The sequence below is a fragment of the Propithecus coquereli genome, unplaced genomic scaffold (genome assembly GCF_000956105.1).
Source record: "Propithecus coquereli isolate 6110/MARCELLA unplaced genomic scaffold, Pcoq_1.0 Scaffold400, whole genome shotgun sequence".
NCBI lineage: Eukaryota > Metazoa > Chordata > Mammalia > Primates > Indriidae > Propithecus > Propithecus coquereli.
The window spans coordinates 216,749-239,111 of NW_012149731.1; the positions used below are offsets into that span (position 1 = coordinate 216,749).

Genomic DNA, 22,363 nt, shown 5'->3' on the forward strand with positions numbered 1-22,363 from the left:
AGAAGGTCCTTAGGTATTCAAGCTATTCATTATATCTTTGTTTGACTCACTAGAAATATCTTCTAATAGTATCATCATTTTTTGTTAACTTTGTCTATCACATCATTCATAAAATAAAATTTTTCATTATCACATAAACAATTCTATATTCTTTTTCTAAGAGTTTGGAATATATAAACATGGGATATGGAAAAGATTTCAGAACAAGTGTACACAGGATTACAGAAGAATATTGTGGGATGTTAGAGAGGATATGATTTTGAGAGAGAAACTTTGGAAGAAATACAAATATTTAAAGAAAATTTCAGGGAGAATTTGCTGTGAATTTCATGTTGTTTACCCGCAAACCTTCAATAAAATTATATCACTTGGCAATTCTTAGGAATTGGCTTTTTTTTCCTTGCATGGGTTATTTGTTATTGATCTTAGGACATACTGGGATTCCACTATTGGACATGTCCCCATCTTTCACCAACTGAAAAACATAAGCCACCCACCAAAGAGATATCAATGTGTATGTTTGTGTACGTGTGAATATGTTTGTAAATATACCAGCATATGAAAATCCAAATATAGTTATCTAGAGATATTTCTAAAATCTCTGAAACTCCTAAGAGAGTCAGTAATAATTTAGTTTATATTGCTTATAATTCCTTCTGACCCTCCAAATTGTAAATAGCAGTGACAGATATTTGCATCTGTGCTTTGCAAATTAAAAAAAAAATAAAACCTCATCTCTGGAGGGTGAGGCTAATGGTGACTGGTGGAGAGTTGCAGTTTATAAATTTGGTTTGGTTTGGTTTGGCAAAATGAGGTGGAAACTAAGGTTCATGGGTACGTCTTGCAAAAGGGACTGAAGTAAAAAAATAGTGATATATCTATCCAATGATGCAATAAATAAACAAATCACTGCAAGTGAGGAGGAAAATGGTATCTGCTGATCATAGCTTTATCTTTATTTGTGCTGGCTTAGATTTTTTTAAATGACTTCATTGAGGTATAATTCACATACTATACAATTAATCCATTTAAAGTAAAATTCAATGGCTTTTAGTATATTCACAGAGCTGTGCTTCCATCACCTTAATCAATTTTAGAATATTTTCATTACCTCAAAAAGAAACCTCACTTCCCTTAACTGTAACTCTCCAAATCCCCACAACTCCCCTCCAACCCTAGGCAGCCACTGAGTCCTGGGGAGCCTTCCCATCCAAGTTGAGATTCTCTGAATCCAGCTGTCTCTCTCTGATTTTGGGGGAGCCCTTTTCCCTATGACCTCATTTCTCAGCCAGATCTAAGAACAGCTGTTGATTTTTCAGTTTGTTCGGCTTTTTGCTTGTTAGGAGAAAATGACAACTTCCAAGTTCGTTACGTGCCCACTGGAAACCAGAAGTCAGGGTAACTGGACCATTTTTAAATTGGGTTACTTACTCTCTTCAGTTGTAATTGTTCATCCTGGCTTAGATGGTATGCTCCAGTTTCAGAAAGAAAATCATTCTACTTTGCAAGGCATAATATTTAATTACAACATTTAATTGATCTGAACATGAATAAGAAGATACATAATAAATAGTTCATTTTGGGTGATTTAAAATTTTAGACTCAGATTAGAGACTCAGGAATTTTTGGTAGGTTGGGTTTTTTAAATTATTATTATAGAAAACACTCTGATTATATAAATCATTTTTCTTTTACTGACTTGAAAATTTTAGAACAGGCCCTTTGCTAGGAAAAAAATCTGATAGTCACATTTGATATCAAATCTACTCTTTCTTTATCTTGTTCAGTATGACTTTGAGATGAAAAATCCACATTTTTGAAGTATCAGGAAAACTGTCAGGATATATCAGTCTGTGATTCTAATAAAAATGGTGTGATCTCTTTAGGAGCAACTCTTCTGGAAGAGGGTATAAGCTTATTCTCTCTGAGCCCTTGGCAGTTCTTTCTCTGGTCCATACACAGGCTACTGACATAAACCGAAGGGTGTCTAGTACAGGATTTTGATTTTTTACCTATTGTAGGCTCTTGGCACGGTCAGCTCAAAGCAGCCTACAAGGGTGAATCTTGGGGAATAAATATCCCAAACTCATTATCCTCCCTCAGATCTCCTAATGAGAGAAACCCAAGAAATTGGTGGAGGTGAAGTCCATACAGGTTATTTTCTTTGGTCCATATAGGTTATTTGCCCAAGGGAGAGGCAGTATGGCAAGTGCAGAATGGATCTGGAGGGCCTGTGATAAATTGTGTTTTCCAAAGATGGCTGCAACAACACACCTTATCCAACAGGCTCTTCTTACAGTATGATTTTGACACTCCTCATTATTGAGTAGTGAAATTTACACCTCTCCTATTGAAACTTGGTAGGCTTTTGTGACTGCCTTCACCGATGAAGAACAGTAGGAGTGATGCTATATGATTTCTAAAGCTATCTCATAAAAATGCATGCACTTCTACCTTGTTCCATGGGCATAATTACTCTTAGAATCCAGCCACCATAGTTTGAAGAAGACCAAGCACACTGTGGACAGGTCCATCTCAAGATAAATCAAGGCCCCAGCCCCACAGGTCCTCCTGAATTCCCAGCCAATAGCCAACACCTGCTTGCTTGTCAAGTAAATGAGCTTGACATTCCACAATCAAGCCATTCCAGCTAATGAGATGTGCAGTAGAGATGACTCCTCACTGATCCCTGCTCAACTTACACATTCCTAAAGCAGAATAAATGATCATTTTTTAATCCACTAAGTTTGGGGGTAATTTTTTATGTAGAAGTAGTAATTGGAACTAGAAGTAAACATAAGACATTTGGCACAAATTGGTCAAGTTTCCATGAAACAATAGCTTTTTATTCCTTTATATTAATGGATTCTTTTTCTCTTATGTACCAGTCATATCATTACACAAGGGACAAATTTACTCTCAGTATACTTTATACCTTCAATATAAGGGTAAAGGCAAAACAAACAAACAAACAAACAAACAAAAAAACAAGAGATTTGATCCACAAGTTAAATTGTTTCTCAGGGTAAGTAAGCTCTTTTGACTTGAAATACTTTCAGTCAATGCAAGAATTACCATGTCAATCATGAGTAATCCTAGAGTGATTCAGGTTGATTAAAAGTAAGTTTCTATATGTAACTATAGAAATTTATCACCATATTGAATTATTTCAATGACTGTGGCTTTTAAAATTACAATGAGCATACCAAGGCAATGTCACATCAAGAAACAGCCTTGTGTTGGCATGTACTACCTGTTTCCCAAATACTGATTTTCTTGCCCACCTGCCAAGATGAAAATCTGTATAGGAGCGATGTTGTCAGCTTATGACCTCAGCAATATACAGCATGACTTTATGATTAATCCCTTCATTTATTAATTGCAAAATTTTCAAGTTAGGGAAGATCTGAGCAATTATCTTAAGCCTTTTATTCCTTCCAAGAGGAGCGAAGATGAGGAATATAGAATCCCAGGAGATTTAATGATTTTTGACCCTAAGTGCTCATTAGAATCACCTGGTGGGTCTCCTCTTTCTAGTCCATTTTGATTTTTATTTGTTCTGGGAGGTGGCCTAGGTATTGCTGGTGTTTTTTTTAAAGATTCCCCAGATGAATTTATAATGCATCCAACACAGAATTAATGGATTTAGCAAATTGGATAGCACAGTGTTTTTCAAACAGAATATGTACTTAATAGGCAGCATTAAATAATATAAGATAGAATGAGGGAGCTATTCTATTTTAATATTATTTCAATCATGTAGGTTAAATCAAAGAGAATGATTAAATATGGTGTTAAGTTTATCATTAACAGTTGTCTGATACTTGCTAATCTCCTTTTTTAATTAACAAAGCAGAAGTCTCAGGCTCAGAGACTCTGACAGCATCTAGCTGGTGTTCATTTACATTATCCGGACAGTGTCCATTTATATTATTTTCTATTCACTGCGTGAATTATGGTAGGTAACTGTTGTTTCGGTGAGCCCATTTTCATTTAGGATAAAAATACACATTTTCCATGTCAATTTCCATATAATTTAAGTTGAAAGTTAATCAGTTTAAGAAAAAATTAAGTAATAGAGCATTTGGTACTATGATATGGCAAAATAAATTATGAAGCCATTACTCTAAGGACTGAAGTACAGTAAACACTGGGATAAGATCCCTGGGACAGCAAAGACTAGGCATCCTGAGATCACTAAGTCCCGGTGAGATACTCCATCAACACACCACACTGCCCAGAAAGAAAAAATTCCCTAGTTGTTAATATGAACTTGATGTTGAAATAAAAAAGTCAACACCTTTGAGGCAACTGGGCCACTTGACACAACCTTAAATATCCATGAAGCACCTTCAACCAAGTTTTTGTGATCTTGAATGTGTCACTCTTTTGAAACACTGGTGATAGAGCAAGCTAAGACTCGAAATCCTGTAATGGAACAATTATTCCAGTCCGTTGGTACCAAAGAAAGGTGAGCACATTTTGTTATTAACAGATTGCATCTTACCTGTCTTAAATATCACCTGTTCAGACAACCCAGCGACAGCTGAAATTGTTAATCAGTCAGAAAAATTAGAACTGTTTACAACATTAGCGCCTGTTTTCATGTTTCAGTGGCTGCCAATTCTTTCTGTTCCTTGGCTGAGCAGAGGACATTTATAAAGAAGATGATCTTGAAGCAGCTATTTGGTGGTCGTGGGGGTGAGGTTTAATTTGCTTGATCATAAATGCTATGGCGAGTCATGTCACCACCAGTTCCTTCAGGGACCTTTACAGAGGAAAACACCAACCAGGTTCCAGAAGAAGCCTGCAGGTTTGAATGATTTCAAGGCACCTGCATATGAGTTACATGCAGCGTCAGGGTTTGAAAGGCAACTCAGTGAAGGGATGAATGATTAATATTGGAAGCTCTGCAAGAACAGGCCGTGTAAAGCGATAAGAAGGAGAAGGACTGCCTATTCAACCTTGGTTCCAAATAGCCGTCAAAATGTGTCTGTTTTTTCTTAAACTGGGAAATTATGCTTCTTAGCAGTCCAGCAGCAGTATTTACATTGAGAATGCTTACTGGGGAATTAGTTTTTGCTGATCATTTTTTATACTGAAAGTTCACACTACATTTGCAATGTTCACGAGGTTCCCCTAAGTCCCAAGTTTATTTCATACCTTGATTGTTAGCATATGGTAGGTGTCGCCATGTGCTTTCAGCCTTCCCATAATTAGTGATGATCTGTCTGCTTATTTATTCTTACCTGGCATTGGTTATCACATCATGTAGTGTTTTTCTTGTAGTGCAGAGTAGTTTTTAAATTACATCAAAAATTCCATTAGTGTCATTACTTAAGAAAATATACAGAAAAAGTTAATAAGATCTTCTTCTATTTCATTTTATACCATACACATTGTATTTTCCCTTAGCGTTTATTTTCAAAGATGATTTGGTTTATAAATCCATTTACTCTTAATACCTGTAACTTGTTCTGAAAACACAATTTGTTTTTTCTAGGAGAAAACTATATGATTAGATGAAAAAAGAATTGAATAATAAAGTAATTCTAGCTAAGCTTAGATATTGTAGAAATACAAAAAAGAAAGTTTTACTCTCACTAAGATGTAAATATGAACTTGAAGTCAGCTAAAGTGAACTTTTCATTTTCTGGCGACAGATTAACAATTTGTGGAGCAACTGTACCGCTGACGTCGCTGTCACCCACACCAAGCCCACTCAGCAGCCATCTCCTTGAGTTTCCCAAATAGACTGTTCTCCCTGCCGTAGGCCCATCATGTGCACATGTGCCCTGGTGTAGTTCATTTTTTTCTTACCCTCTTTTGCTAGATAACTTCTACTTATATTGCAAATCTTAGCTCGAACATCAGTCAACCATGGATTCGCTGAAAGCCTAGAAAGTCATAGATTCCTCTACGTACTTTGAGCTTGCATTACATTGTAATTTTTCATTGATTTGTGTAGTCATTTAATTAATGCCCATCTTTCAGCTATTAGCTCCACAAACGTAAGGACTCATTTTTCCTTTTTTTCCTTCAGCATTATATTCCCAACAGCTAAAATACAGTAGTTGCTGCATAAATAGGTTTTTGAATGAATGATCTTAATTTTAGAAGCTAGTGCCTTTGAGAAGGAACTAAAATTTATATGACTTAGGGCATTATCTCCTACTTCTTAAATGCCTTTGTAAGTAAGACACTAGACTAGGCCTCTTCTACTGCCAAAGCTCCTTCTCTGAGTAAATCTGTGGACAACAGCATAGAAAAAAAGACCTGCTTTCTGTAAAACTGAGAATTACATTGCTGGGCTCTGAGGGAGAAGTTTTAAGCAAAATGAGAAAGGAAGAAAAGGAAAGAAAGCTGTGACTGCACCTTCCCAATTCTGGTCCATTCTGCTTGAGGAAAGGGAGGGAAAAGGAGAGTTTACAAAAATAATACAAAGGCTAACAAACTAATTTGACGGATAATAAACTATAAGCTGCTTTTATTCAAAGATTATTAGTATTCCACATTATTTTGCTTGAATTATTTTTATACTCTAAAGAATGACAAACATATTTCTAATTATGTCTAAATATTAGATTCAATTTTATTCATAAATATACTGAGAAATAATCTATTAAGTACTATTTTAACGCATTTTGACTAATTTTGCTTAGTTTTTTTTTTTTTTTTGACATTTCTCTCTCATTCTCTTTAGCACAGTTAATCACTATCGATATTCTCTATCAGTGACAAATTGATGGGGAAAGAAATAGGTTTGATATAAATGAAACAAATGAAAATTTCCCTTGGGATTTTTTTCTCTTTTTTATCTTTTTTTTAATGTCTGGGAATACGCAGTTACATCTTGATAAGAAATTATCGAATATGGTAATAGCACTTTATTATTGTTAAATGTTTAATTCCTGTGACAGAAATTGGAGTTTGGAATTACAGTTATGTTATTTGACTGCTTCTGCCTACGGTCCTATTAAAAGCTAAGCATTTAGAGGTATAACTGTATATAATCATAACTGCATTTTGATAGCCATTACGTTCTAACAAGAAATTCACAAATCATAATCTGATAGCCCAATGAATTTTTACAAAATGCTAAAGTGACCAGCACTGAAATCAAGAAATAGGACATGACCTACATCCCCTATACCCACATAGTGCCTCATTCCAGTACTAACCATCTGTCCAAAGGTAACCACAACCTAGACTTTTCATAGGATAGATTGCTGTCACGTACTCTTCTCCATCTGGTTTATATCCTTCCTGTTTTTTCGACTCAACCGTGTTGATCTATATAGTTATAGTTCATTCATTTTCATGGCCTAATAGTATTTCATTAAATGAGTATTACACTACTTATCTATTTTACGCTGCTGTTTCCGTTTTTTACCTATTACAGATAATAGCTATGAACATTCTTATACATGTCTTTTGATAGACATAGAGACACACAATTCTGTAGGGTGTGTACTTAGGATTAAAATCGATGGGTTATAGCTTCTGCATGTATGCTGCCCTAGTAGATACTTCCAAGCAGTTTTCCAGAGTATTTGTACCAACCTACACTCCCTTCAGCAATAAGAGTTCCAGTTTCACATCTTCTTGAAAATGTCTTGTCTCTTTCATTTTGCAGTTGTATATGTACAGTGTGTGCCATGTGATTTAATTTAACCTTTATTAATTAAACTTTCTAAATTTGTAAGCATAACCCGTTTCACCTTATTAACCTGAATTGAGTTTACGTCCTAGAGAGCAAGGGCCATGCACTGGATGCGTTTTCGTTAAGGTGAATCTTGCCTCTATATAGTGCTCCACTAAAAGGCAGTAAATAGAGTGGGAGAGAAATCCCAAGAAGAGGAACAATACAAATACATTTTATCAAGAGAGACAAATATTTAGGAGAGGATCCCTCTTGATTTTTGTTAAATTTCAGTTTCCATTTAGGTATTCATACACTCAACTCTATGTTGGTGCTAAAAAAAAAAAAAAAAAAATCAGTGGTTTCCGTTGTCTACATGTTGTAGTTAATTGCTTCCTGTTTTTACTCTGCAGTGTCAAAGGATAATTAAAAGTTATATTTCCCTTGATGGTGAGCCTGACTACATTTCTTTAGGAAAATGGTTTTGTTTTTTATATCTAGATAAGTTATTTCTCTCTCTTCACCCATCAGTGCGCAAAGCGAACAGAAGCAACAAGCCCACACCAAACTCTTCCTTAACTCCTTCAAGAAACAAAACCAGCCAGTGTGCCTAAAAGGTATATCCAGATGTCTGAGGACATAAAGAAAGTCCAGTTACAATTCTCTTTTACCCAGCTGCTTTCTAAATAAGCAAATAAAGGTTGGGAAGAATAACCTCACCCCAATGCCTTGATGGCATTTAATAGTAACAGTTCTTCACTGAAAATAAGAGATTTCTATAGAAATGAAAATCAACCCCCTGTGAGTATATGGAGCTCATAAACCTGAAGAGTTTCTAAAGGTCAGCAAGCTTGGAAGGTTTTGTCCTGGGGATAAATTTCTAAATAGCCCCGAGGAGAAAGACAGCGAGGGCAGGAAGGAAAAAAGTTTAGCTGGATGAAAGTCAAATATGCAAACTTAACAGTTTTTGGATTATCATTTAATTACAACCATCAATCACTTCACATCTGTCTTCTCTCAGTACTCAAGAAATTTCATCTAAAACCATACAATCCAACCAACAGAGAATATATAGCCCATTAAGTATGGAAAGCAATATTTAAGAAATTACCCTGTAGAAGATTTTAGGAAAGTACCTAACAACAGGATAGTAGAATTCGTCTTTTGACAAATACTAAGAAAATCCATAGTAAAATAAGCCTTTTGATTAATAAAGTAAACATTTACTGTTTCTTCATCTGTACCAGTTTACCCATGAACTGGTGATCACTTTCAAAGGGCTTTGCTTTCCAAATCAGTTTATTTCAAGCCATATTTTTACTAATGTGTGAAACTGGCCTGCAGTTAGTCATCTTATGAACATGATTTTACATTCTTTTAAAATGAGGTCCATTTAATGTTGAGCTTTTAGAAATACATTTGCTCTGTTAATTGGCTCTTAGGAAGTCCCAGCAATTGTCCTTATGAACAGCTGTTGTTATTTTTAAGATTTAAAATGTTTTAATTTCTTTTCGTTGAGGAGTTCATGCTGACTGTCCCCAAAATTCTGTAGCCAAGGAATTAAACGGCTTTAGGCCTTTTAAGCTCCGGTGTGTTCAATAAAGCGTTTCAACCGTGGCAATCCCCTTGTCGTGCTGCATTTATCTCCCACTATATGCCTACATGCTTCCCTCTTCTTCTCAGGCAGATAATTGCAAAGGGGTTGGAACCAGAGAAAAGAGTTGAACTGGTGCTGAGCAGTGGATATAAAAAGAAGTGTCACCCTGGTGGAAGTAAATAGACTCTGAGACTGTAATCTCTGCCCTTATTTATTTTTAAAAACCATAAATGCCCAGGGGGGAAACTTGTTGTTTATTTGTCTACAGAAATCTTTGTCTGCAGTCATGTATGGTTTTTAACTTGTTTTTATTTCCATACATTCTATTGTAGCAGTCTTCTGTCTTGTACCACCTTGGTTTTCTCTCTGAATATGGATTTCATCGCAATGTTGTTGTTGGCCGTAGCCTTCAAGATTCTTTGTGTTTTTAAAATAACAGTTTGTCCATTACCTGTTTTTCCAACAGAGTTCATCTGGTGATTTAATGATCAGAAACATTCAGCTGAAACACAGTGGGAAATACGTTTGTATGGTGCAAACTGGAGTGGACAGTGTTTCATCTGCCGCCGACCTCATAGTACGAGGTAAACATTAATGCCTCCCTGTGTGTTTTTAACTTCATATCTTAACTGAGCATTCTGTACTGGATGAAAAACCATGATGAGATAGTATATGAGCGTATGAGTTATAATATTGATTTGGCCCCCACCCCAGAACAGAGAATATGACAAGAAAGATAGGTGCTAATTCAAAGAAATAAAAATCTCAGCTCTGCCCTTCAAATAGCTCTCACTATAATTGGCATTCCACAGCTGCTGCCAGGCTGATGTGTTTTTGAGCATGTCATTAATTCAGCGATTGTATTTGATATGAGAGAGAATATTGCGCATGTGTGTCTGCTTCCAAAAGAATCGGGATTATTTGGAATGTCTGGGGAAATTTGCCAACCTGAGCTACTGTCCAGAGTGCTGATTTGTTACTGGGCTGAGAAATGACCAGAAAGCTTCACAGAATAAAACACCTCTCGATAACAGGTTGGGAAATACAGAGGTGCACCAGTGGATTAAAAGGAAAGGCATCACACCAAAAGTAAAGGACACTGAATTTGGAAAGGTACGGAAATCCTGCTGAACAGAGGCCTCAAAAAGCAGGTGTCATCTGCAATCAGGGAGTATTATGGTTTGCAAATTACTGCCTCACATCCAGATTTAAGATCTAATAACAGAAAGGTGAAAAAAAAAGGGTAGTTTTATTGAAAGGCAAATGGCCTTTTTTCCTAAGTGCTTTTGAAATTGAGATCAGCTGGAGGTATTGAAGGGGTCACATGACATTCTCTTCTCTTTGGTAGAAGAGGATCACATTTATGAAATTGCTACATGCTGTTTGCATTTGTACCTTGCTTAGGTTCACCTGGACCACCAGAACATGTGAAGGTAGATGAAATTACAGATACAACAGCCCAACTCTCTTGGAAAGAAGGTACAGACAACCATAGCCCAGTTCTGTCCTATTCTATCCAGGCTAGGACACCTTTCTCCGTGGGTTGGCAAACCGTCACAACAGGTAAAGGGAAAGAGGTAGATGACATTGGCACGTGTGCATGGATTTCAGGTCAGTGCTAAGGCATGCAGACTCTTACCTCTCTGAAATATTCCTTTGTAGTGCCTGAGGTCATCGATGGGAAAACACACACAGCCACTGTAGTCGAGTTAAACCCATGGGTGGAATACGAATTTCGGGTTGTAGCCAGTAACAAAATTGGAGGTGGAGAACCCAGTTTACCCTCAGAAAAAGTAAGAACTGAAGAGGCAGGTTAGTGTTTTTGTTTTCTGAATAATGGGTTAATAGATGTCCCTGGGTGTGTATTTTCCTTTCCCTTGACTCTGAGCTCCAGGCCAGCGGGGGGTGAGCCTCAATAATCCATTGTTGCAATTATCTGACCTTTCTAATGGCAGAACTGGCCATATGGCATTTGTCAAAAGAAACATGTGTTAAGTGATTCTGATGTAGTGTGACATTTCCAAGAGTTCAGTCCATCGCAAACGATCATTAGTGCATGTTGAGTGAATATGTTTTTGTCACTTAAGGTTATAATTACTATCTGACATAGTTACCCTGTTAACAGGGGAAGTGCTGTTTTCATTTATAACAAGCATTGACAAATCGGTAGGATAATGACATTTGGGAGTTCTGCAGCTAGGAAATCTCATTCTGCCACCAAGCTCAGTGAATGAGCCTAAGCAAGTGATGAATAGGTATATTTTGTCCCCTCAAGTGTTAAATTAAGAGAGAGTCATTGTTAAGAATTTATACACGAGGCAACCATTAATATGGACCATTAGACTACTTTTATAAATCTAAAAATATCCTAACATCAAAACTCAAAATTGGAAAGTGTATACAGTATCACATTACAAAGACAGCTGAGGAGACATAGAGACTTTCCTTTTCGAAATCTGTAATATTAGTTAATATTAGCTAAAATGATGTTTAAAATAGAGCTGGTGTATCACTCTAGGAACTAAGCCAAGCTAGAAGTCATAGAGTGTATTTCATTAGTTTTAATGATGCTGTTTTACTCAGGACGATGCACATGATGTTCATGACAGGTAATAGGAGACATAGGGGAGCTGTGCCGGCCTTGGTGTTCTGGTCATTTGTTCGCACCACACGTATTTAGGGAGTATCTACCACGTGCTCAGCACTTTCTAGAAACTGCAAGTACAGCTGTGAACACAACAAAGACTCCCCTTCCCAAAACTTGTATTCTAATCATGTCATGGAGTTTAGTATTCCTAAAGTTCTCAGTGTAGGTGAGAAATCTGATGCCCATGAGAGGTTTCTATAGAATACCTCATAACGAGATTCCAGGGTTCAAGTCTGGGTCATTGTAATATTAAGCAATGCTGTTCTGAGAATTGTATCTTTACTTGAAATAGTCACAAGTTAAATGTTCATGCTAGATTGATTTCCCATCATCCCTGGTGAATCACTTTTCCTTGTTTTATTTTCATAGTATTTGAAAAGTATCCTCCAAATGGGTCACATTTTTCTATTTGAGAGATTTTGAATCTTCCAGAATTTCATGCAAATATAAATTACCTCATGATCTCATCAAAGATGTATATACATATATGTAACATATATGTGTATATGTATGTACACATAAACACATATATATAGATATGTAATGTGTCAATGATGAAATTATTTTAAATATTAAAAATAAGCATCATTGAGTCTTCTTTCAGATAAGTATTACCAAATGCACATATGGTTTCATCTCTGTTTCTCTGCCCCACACAGTTCCGGAAGTGCCTCCTTCCGAAGTCAATGGAGGAGGTGGAAGCCGGTCTGAACTAGTGATAACCTGGGATGTAAGTGTTTGGGCAGCATCTGCCCCATCAGGACGTTGCTATCCCCATGATCATTATGGCCTCCTGGGCGGTGCTGGTGGTAGTGGTAGCACTTGTAGCCAGTATTTTTTGATGCTTTCTCTGTGCCAACCATTGTTGCTAGCATTTACCATATATTTTCCTCATTTCATCCTTGCAACATTTTATTGATGGAAACTCTAAGGCTCAGAGATAATACTTAATTGTTCAGGGTCACCTGGCTGGTAAAACACAGGGATGAGAGTCATGTCCAGGCTGTTGCCTCTCGAGCTGCCCTCAAAGCTCTCCAAGCAGCCCTGCACCACCCACCAGGCGATGCCATTTATCCCGTCAGGTGCTTGAGTCTCTGTTTCTTTCCTGGCCACCTTGTCCTATGTCATAATTTTACAAATTTTACAAAGTTAACAGGTTTAAAGTCAGAAGGTACTAGAATTACGGTATTATTTGAAGAAGTGGATGAAAAAATGAAACATCAAGAGATTGTGATGGAGTATCACTAAAAATTTTTAACATGACTGGAGTACAGCTTTAAGTTTAATTAATTAGGAAATTAGTATTTAATTCCCTTCTTTTCAGTTTTGCTCCTTTGTACTTAATCAGTACATCAATGTTTCTTTCCATAAAGTCAATATTAAGAATTAGATCATTTTTGTTTGATTTAAGAGATCAGATATTTTCAACTGCAAGTATATCTTATTATTATAAAGCCAGACTTGGGCCATAAGATGATAAGATATCTGAATAAACACGGAAAATTACAGTCCATTATCTGGATGGCTATGAAAGGCGCCTCTGTCTGTTTAAAAGCAGCTGATGTGACTCTCCCACTGATGTTTTTCTCTTTTTTTATTCAACTGCTTAATACAATATAAATTATTATTTGGTGACTTTTATAAATGAGTGTGGATTATAGCTCCATTCATTCTTGCCTTGCCTTCACATGGAAGGGTGATTCAATATGTCTTTCCTTTATAGCCAGTCCCTGAAGAACTACAGAATGGTGAAGGTTTTGGGTATGTTGTTGCTTTCCGCCCTCTTGGGGTTACCACCTGGATCCAGACAGTGGTGACATCCCCTGATACCCCAAGATATGTCTTTAGGAATGAAAGCATCGTGCCATTTTCACCATATGAAGTTAAAGTGGGTGTTTATAATAACAAAGGTGAAGGACCATTTAGCCCAGTGACAACAGTGTTCTCTGCAGAAGAAGGTATGGAAAACATGATTATATATCAGTTCCATCCGAATAAACCACTTGGTTTGGAAGTTCCAAAGATTTCCAAAAAATGATTTGGAAGTTCTTTGTGACTTTAGATATATTTTTCCAAAAGAACATTGACCAAAGTTGTAGTTTTATTCCTAGTGCAGGTCATACAGAGCAACCATAACTGACTTGAAGCGTAAGGCCAAATGGTTTCCATAGCAGTTGTACTGGTTTACGTTCCCCAAAAATAGACCTGTCATTATATCCAGCAACCCCACTACTGGGTATTTTCCCAAAGGAAAAGAAGTCATTTCATTAAAAAGTCACCTGCACATGAATGTTTATCGCAACACAATTCTTAATCAAAAGATGTGGAACTAATCTAAGTGTCCATCAACTGATGATTGGTATATATATATATACCATGGATTATTACTCAGCCATAAAAAAGAATGAAATAATTTATTTTGTGACAACTCGGATGGAAGTGGAGACCATTATCTTAAGTGAAGTATCTCAGGAATGGAAAAACGGATATCACATGTTCTCACTTATAAGTGGGAACTAAACAAAAGATATATATGGTCATAAAGTGGTATAATGGACATTGAAAACTAAGAAGGGGGAGAATAGGAAGAGAGTGAGAGATAAAAATCTATCTGTCAAGTACAATGTACATTGTTCTGGTGACGGGTAAAGCCTTGACTTCAGCATGATACAATTCATCCATGTAACAAAAAACATTTGTAACTCATAAATTTTTGGCAATAAAAAAAGACTTAATGGATACTTAGAGGATGTAATGATTAGTTAAAAATTTGTTTATGCAGAATACACCCTATGTTCCAGCTTGTAAAGCAGGGAACAGCACTGCCCTTCCTTGGGGGTAAAAATAATATGCTCCCTTGGAGTTACCCTAGTTCTAAGTTTTTCGTAGTTCCTATGACCTAAGAAAGAATGTTAGCAGATGGAGAGTGAGGACCAGAAGTATAACATTCCAGATGTGGAGTGGGCAGGTTTGAAGGCTGGGAATTCCAGCAGGCGTAGGTCGCACATGCTTCACTCTGGACCCAGTCCATTCCTCTGCCTTTCCTCTGTACCTGCTCCAGATATTGAAATGCATACATTTTTTCTCAAGACCATTTTAGAAAATAATAATGAAGTTAGGAGACTCATACTAAATTGTCATTTTTTTAGATCATCAACAACTGAATATTGGCTGTTTCATGTAGTTCTCACTATTAACAATGGCAGGAGCTAACATGTATTGAATGCTTACCATCTGCCTGACATTACCTAATTTGAATTTTCAAATGAAAAATGAAATAGAGGTACTATAATTATTTCCTATTTACAAATGATAAAATGGAAACTTTGAGAAAGATTAATAAATATGCCAAAATCCTAATAGTATGTGGTAAAACCAGTATTTTAACCAAGGGTCTTTGCACTTACCCATTCTGAGCTCATTAAATATAATATCACAACAGACCTGACAATAAATTGCAAAAAGTGCTCAACAGTTGACCTTCCTAAAAATAAGTACAGTCAATTTTTCTTAAGATCCCCATCTTTATTGTCTTCTCATTTCCCTTGAGTTATGAGAGGGATGAAAAACAGGTATTGTAAAAATCCTTGCAAAAGAAATAGTCTTAAATTCATAGACAAACCCCATTTCCAAAAGCTTTCAGGGATTACAGGGGCAGGTTGGGGGCTGGGAAGTCATGGCATTGCCAAGGGGGTTTTCAGACACTGCCTACCCCATGCATGCAGGACCTGGGGGCTGGCAGCTGGAAGAGAGGGACAGCCACGGCCTTTGACCCATTCTCGCCTCCTTCACTTTCCTTCTCCTGTTACCATTCTTGCCCCTACTGATGAATTCGTTAAAGGTCTTTCTGCTCAAACATCAGAAACAGATTCAACCATCCTAAGAAAAAAGCAAAAGATTTATTGGAAATATACTAGGACATCTCATTCAATCAAGGAAAGGGTTAAATAGCAAACCTCGTGGAGAACCTTAATCAGAGAAGCTCTGGGGCCTCAGAAAATGTCTGCTCCTGCAGAGCACCTGCCCTAGATTGATTGGCCCCAAGTACTCCTCACCTCTCCAAACCAAGTTTCAAATTCTCAGGAGAGAAAATCTAATAGGCCCAACCTTAGACCAAGAATCGATCTCAGCATCAATCAGCCGTGGCCAGGGAGCAGGATCATTTAACACAGAAATGGATATTGGGCATGGGGAGATTGTGGCTCAGAGCTGTGTTCTGAGAGGGGAGAATCACTGTGAACCCCAGAGAACCCCAAGAGTGTTTACTACAGAGCGGATCTTACTGTATAAACCACGTGCATGTGTCCCTACTCCTTCAGAAGAGTATGCCACCCATCTCCTTTGAGTTGGTCCCTTCTGTGGGCCTAGGCGGAAGAAGGCACTCACACAATACTTACTGAGTAAATTAGCTTTACTTGATTTTGACCCTTGTTTGGCAAAAAAAAAAATAAGCAGTGTTTATGGGCATAGGAGTTTCTAAGCAGCAGTGGAGGGGAGAGAAATAAAGACAAGGTAGAGGGAACAAAGGGAATGAAGGGAAGAAAAGGAAGATACCAAGAAAGAGGTACAGGGAGGAAAGTACAGGTTGCTGCAGCTATTTAGCAAGGAAAAGCCTGTGGCTGATTTGCCATCTCTTCCTAGGTAGTAGAAATGGACCATTGTATATATATTTTCAAGACACGATGCATGTTTTCTAATATTTTATAAAATTTTCAAATATGTTAAAATGCTTTTATAAAAAATAAGAATTTTAATAGACTTTTAAAAATTAACTGCCAAAATTATCAGTGTATTTCAATTTCTGTTTCCAAACAGAGCCTACAGTGGCCCCCTCTCAAGTCTCTGCAAATAGCCTCTCTTCCTCAGAAATTGAAGTTTCATGGAACACCATTCCTTGGAAGTTGAGCAATGGACATTTACTTGGCTATGAGGTGATTTCTTTTAAAATTAACTTGTGTATGTATGTTGCCATGCTACCTTGTCTCCTTTTGTTTAAAATTCTTCTTAACAATGACGTCTTAGGAAATCTGTCTTTGGTTGAAATTGACTTATCAGCACATTATTCCATCTGTTGATCAATGGATACTGAATTTAACTCAGCCAGTTGAATAGAAATAGCATTAGCTGGGGTAGAAAAGGAACAACAACAAAAAGAATATGAAAGGAGATCATGTATCACATGGGCCAAATCTTTCAGTTGGGTAAACTAAAACATGAGGACAAAATTGAACTGAATATTGAGTTGTAATATTAAGTTCTTAGGATATTTATGTCAATAGGAAGTCACTGTCCTCCAGCTGTTTGTCTTACTTTCTTGGTGGCCTTGTTACATTGTGGGATTCTCTTCCATTTGGACAGGGCCCCAGATTTAGTAGGGAATAGCTGGAGAGAACTGGGAGCAGTTAAGCTAAGAACAGACAAGATAAGCAAAATCTTAAGATTTTGTCAACAGTGGTGATATTGTAGGAATCATAGTTGGGATTTCATCCCCACCCACAGCTGTCTTCTTAGGAAACTTCCCTCATGCTTTTAACTCCTGACTCAGTGGCAGGCTTACCTGGCACGTTTGCATCACAGGGCCACACACCACTTGCCAACACGCCCTCAAAGGATGGCAACAGAATGGCCACTTGATCAATGGCAAATGCTCTGTGTACTGTTAAGTTGAGGCAGATTCTTGTTTGAGATATTTAAGTAAGAAATAATAGTGATTTTAGTTAGTGAGTGTACAGGCTCACTTCAGGCTTCTCCAGCTACGGCCATGGGCAAGCAGGACAGAGCTGGTCTGCAGAGATGAGAGGGAGAAAATATACTCCCGGGCATCCCCTAAAGAATGAAGGAGACAAAATTCCATGGAGCCTTCAAGGGAGCGAAATAGAATAGCTCTTTGACAATTTCCAGTCCTCAAGTGGCCTGGCCGTATTCCTTTTTATAGTACTACCTTCCCCTTCTTTTTGGTAAATTCCCTTCATATTTGAACTGCCCTGAGAGAGTTTCTCTTCCTTGTAACCAAACAAGCATTGACCTGAGTGAATATGAACAAATGACATAGAGAAAAGAGAACACGTAGAGCAGTGATGCTCAAAGTATGGACCATAAACCAAAGACACCAGAGTTACCTTAGTTATCTGAATTTATTGTTAAAAGTGAGCCCCAGAACTCTCCCCAGATCCACTGAATCCAAACATCTAGGACTAGGTCTCGTTAATGTATATTTTGAGTAAATATCCATAAGGAAACAAACATCTTCCTGCACATGTAAATATGAGAAACACTGGTGGTGACACAGAGAGACGTGATTAGAGAGAGAGTCACCTGGACTTGAGGAAAGGAAAGTAGGAACGAAGCAGTGAAACACCACATGGATACAGCAGAACAACTTGATCAGCATTTCAGGAAGGCCAGAACAGCTAAATGGAAGAGTCTTTTAATCCCATGACAGTGGATGTAAGCAATGAAAGAGAATGGAGGGCCAACAGTAGATCCCTGATGGTTAGAAAACGGGCAGTGGCATTGACAAGGAAGGTAAGTGGGTGCCACGGCAAATCCCAATTCTGCCACTTTCCAGCTGTGTTGGGAAAGTTGCACAAACTCCGGAGCCTCAGTTTCCTCACCTGCAGAATGGGGACAACAACAGGCCTCACCTCATTAGAAAATGGAGAGGATTGAATGAGGTTAGGGATGTAATGAGCTTCTCATAATTTATGGCTTATCATAATAAATAGTCAGTAGGTGTGAGCCATGCCCCAGAAGACTTTTTGATATATTATTAATAATTTACCTATTTCTCCCCAGTAAATATTCTGTAGCAAATATTCAACTCTAAGCTTCCTTGTCTCCAGGGAGTGCGTAGAAGGCAATCAAAACAATTACCTGCAAGACACTTCCCTTCTAGGTTTGTTTCCGAAATTCAGGCCAGTAAGGAGATTGTTCCACGTTTCCTGGAGGGTGAGAGGAGAGAAATTGCGACCACGAGACTGAAGAAAAAATAAAAAAAAATTTCAGATGACCTTGGAAGAAATAAAATCTGGGGCTTACAAAGCCTCCTGGGGCCCACGTCTTTCTGTAGACAGTGTCCAGGTTGGTGGCAAGACCGTAGAAGGGATGACTATGTTTCCCACACCCAGCAGTAATTTCCCATTCACTAAGCATAGCCCTGAACAGCTAGAACTAAAAGAATCAGATCAAATGGAATAATACGTTATCTTGGCAAGGCTTTGGAAGGAAGCCCCAGAAATGGCTGTGGTTGGATCTGCCATTAGCTGAGCAGGATGTGGGATTCAATGTTAAATCAAATTTATTTAAAGAAAATAGATGAACACATTTGGCACTCCTCAGATGGGGGACTAAGACGCACACCCACCATGGATAACTTTGCCCTTCTATGAGCTATAGGACAGGATCACAATTCTTGACCTAGTTGTAACTTGTGAAATAGTTAAGAGAAATAAATGAGGGAATATACATAAATGGCTTGTGAGATTCCAAGCACGACAAGAGTGTCAGCAGTTGCTGGTGATTGTTGGACAGCTTAAGGCAGGAAGGTGTTGATTTTCTAATACAGTCATGCATCACTTAGTGATATTTCAGTACGTGATGGACTGCATAGGTGACAGTGGTCCTATAAGATTGTAATACCATATTTTTACTGCATCTTTTCTATGTTTAGATACACAAATACTTACCATTGTGTTACAATTGCCTACAGTATTCAGGACAGTTAAGTGCTGCACAGGTTTGTAGCTTAGGAGCAATGGGCCATATTCTATAGCCTAAGTGTATGGTAGGATATAAATATCTAGGTTAGTGTAACACACCCTATGATGTTCATACAACAACAAATTCACCTAACGATACATTTCTAAGAACATGTCCCCATCGTTAAGTGACACATGACTCTATGTAAATTTAAGGTCATAAGAAATCATCCAGATAAGGAGATTTTAAAAAGAGAGTAGAATTACACCATCGTTGGTCATGTAAGAAAAAAGAGTTTAATGGAAACAAAATCAAAGAATCGTCATAGAGCTGTCATGGTGTCTAGTTAAGTCTACACCATTTTAGAATTAGACCTGCATTCAAATCTGCTGGGTTAGAATATAAAGTCCACATGGGGCAGGGAACTCTGCCTGTTCGTTCACTAATGTATGTCAAGGGCCTAGAGGAGTATCTGGCACACACGAGGTGTGCACAAATGATGTATTGATTGAATAAATGCAGTTTTGGCTCTGCTATCCTACTGCTGAATGTCCTTGAGCAAGTTCCTAAAGCTCTCCAAGGCTCAGTTAGAGATAATAATAGTCAATAACTCACAGCATCATTTGAGAATTAAATGAGATAAAACAACCATTGTCAAAATGGTCCAAAGAGACTTGCGCTTCCACTTTTCTCTGTTTTGAATATTGAGCTTTGGGATGAGATTGCACTGAAAGAACAGAAATTGAAAGCCATTGAAGTAACATAGGAACACTTAGCACAATCCCAGTATATGACCGAGGGGCTGTGGTTTCTGGTGCTGCTGGCATTGCCATTTATAGTGGGAGGCAAAAAAAAAAAAAAATGAGAAGAGCTGAGAAAAATAGGACTTTTCTTGAAGTTAATTACAGGTTGAAATGCATTGCATCTTGCCTATGTGTGTGAAGAGTAGCAAACAGACTGCCCAAATGTAGTGTTAAACGGTAGCGAAAGAAAACAACCATTTAAAATTCCTTCCTCAAGTGCTTGGGAAGTATAAAGAGAAAGGAAACAAGCTGTGAGAAAGAAGTCCTAATTGTGAAAATCTTAAGAAATAATTCATGTAATTCAACCAAGATAAAAAATATGTCTTTTCTTAGTTTCAGTAATGATTTAAAAACTAACTTGAGGGGGGAAAAAATGACTTAGCAGAGTATTTAATTATCAGTCATGTGGCTAACTTTCTGGGTTGCAGCTTCCCCAGTTCGGCTTTAAAATTGTTAACAGCTCCTGCCTTTCTCTCATCTCAGCGCGGGTTGATCATGTGCCGTGTGGCATGCTGCGAACACATCATCATTAGCATCTAGACTAATTTTCCTTCTGATTTGACCAAGCAGTAGTCGAGAAGCTCATTTCCCTGGGCTCCAATTTATTTTATCTGCTAAGCCGTTACACGCAGGCTCAGATCTTTCTGGTGCCCTTTCGGATAAGAACAAGAGATGCAGACGTGATTAAGAGGAGGCAGGAGCCTTTAAGGCCATGAATAGTGGGCACCTGAGGAGTGAAAGCTCCCAACTGGCAGCAGAGCATGTGTAGTCCTTTTCCTTAAAGTCATTTTATGTTTTGAAAGAATAGAATCTGGGAGCATGACCTTGATAAGTGATTGAAACAAGTCTACATGGGTGAAATGATGCAGATTAGTGTATTTTGGGGGAAACCCAGAGATTTTTTTTTTTTTTAATTTAGCAGAGGAGCATACTATCGTACTGTAACAGAATGTCAAACTGAAACTTCACTGATGCCTTCTTCCAGCCTCCTGTTGCAAACACCTGTGCAGAATGTGTTTAGTTCCTAATATTTTAATTAGAATGGAAAAAGATGTCAAATATTTGAGTACTTTTTTGGAGGATATGAAAGTCCTACTGGAAAACAAAAGACATACACACTGAGTCTAATTCCCTGCAACTGGGCAAAGACCTAACTTCATTTTAGCACGAGTGGAATAGATATGGTTAAACTGAATAAGGACCATTGAAACATATTTAAATAAACATAAGGCAGGCAAAAATGCACTCACGAAGTGTAATGCAGACTTCCTAAGAGTGTACGAAAGTTGGTTACATTGGAGTGAGGGTTGCCCAAATGGTGCTTATTAGAAAGAGATAACCCCTACCAAACCATGGTTCAGCACTGAGGGATGCAGGGAAATAAATATCCCACCCAGCCTCTTTCCACCCTCCCATCTCCTGCCTTCTCTTAGCTATATCCAGTGAGAAACCAGAAGGCAAAGGAGCTGGACTGACATAGTTCAAACTGTCCAGCTCTCCAGGGCTGAGAGCAAAGGAAAGAGGAGAAGACAAATCTGGATTTGTCTTCCTAAAAGACCTGTAATGCATTTTTGCCTGGCTTCTGTTTATTCAAATATGTCTGGTCTTACAGCTAAGTTAAAATGTTAGCCTCTCTGAAAATCTGTAAGTCTAAACGTAGTTATTTTGGTCTGTTAAAAGACTATTTCTGAATTAGTACCTGTTCTTTAATGGCTAAAAAAAGATGCCATTTTTCAATACATTATTTTCATAAACTGCATTTTCTTTTAAGTTTAAATTAAGTGAAATCTCTGATGCAATGATATTAAGGACTCCTCAGAGCAGGAACATTCGTTTTTGGAATAACCAAATTACTTGCAGAAATAGAGATAACATTTTTAATCCTGACATTCCTCAACTTTGTTTCTGTTTACTTACCCAGATAAAAATATATTGCCTTGTGAAGTGGTTTCATGATTCTGAAGAAAAAAAATTGT

General features: G+C 37.6%; 1 protein-coding gene across 1 annotated transcript in view; it reads left to right on the top strand.

The window, feature by feature from the left end:
* CNTN3 (contactin 3 (plasmacytoma associated)) overlaps positions 1-22,363 on the top strand; it is a 256,477-nt gene that overhangs the window by 209,500 nt on the left and 24,614 nt on the right. The window contains exons 12-17 of the mRNA XM_012652863.1: positions 9,706-9,823; positions 10,644-10,802; positions 10,902-11,051; positions 12,546-12,616; positions 13,610-13,844; positions 16,702-16,817. Of these exons, the coding sequence (XP_012508317.1) occupies positions 9,706-9,823; positions 10,644-10,802; positions 10,902-11,051; positions 12,546-12,616; positions 13,610-13,844; positions 16,702-16,817 (849 nt within the window). The remainder of the gene's footprint in view (positions 1-9,705; positions 9,824-10,643; positions 10,803-10,901; positions 11,052-12,545; positions 12,617-13,609; positions 13,845-16,701; positions 16,818-22,363) is intronic.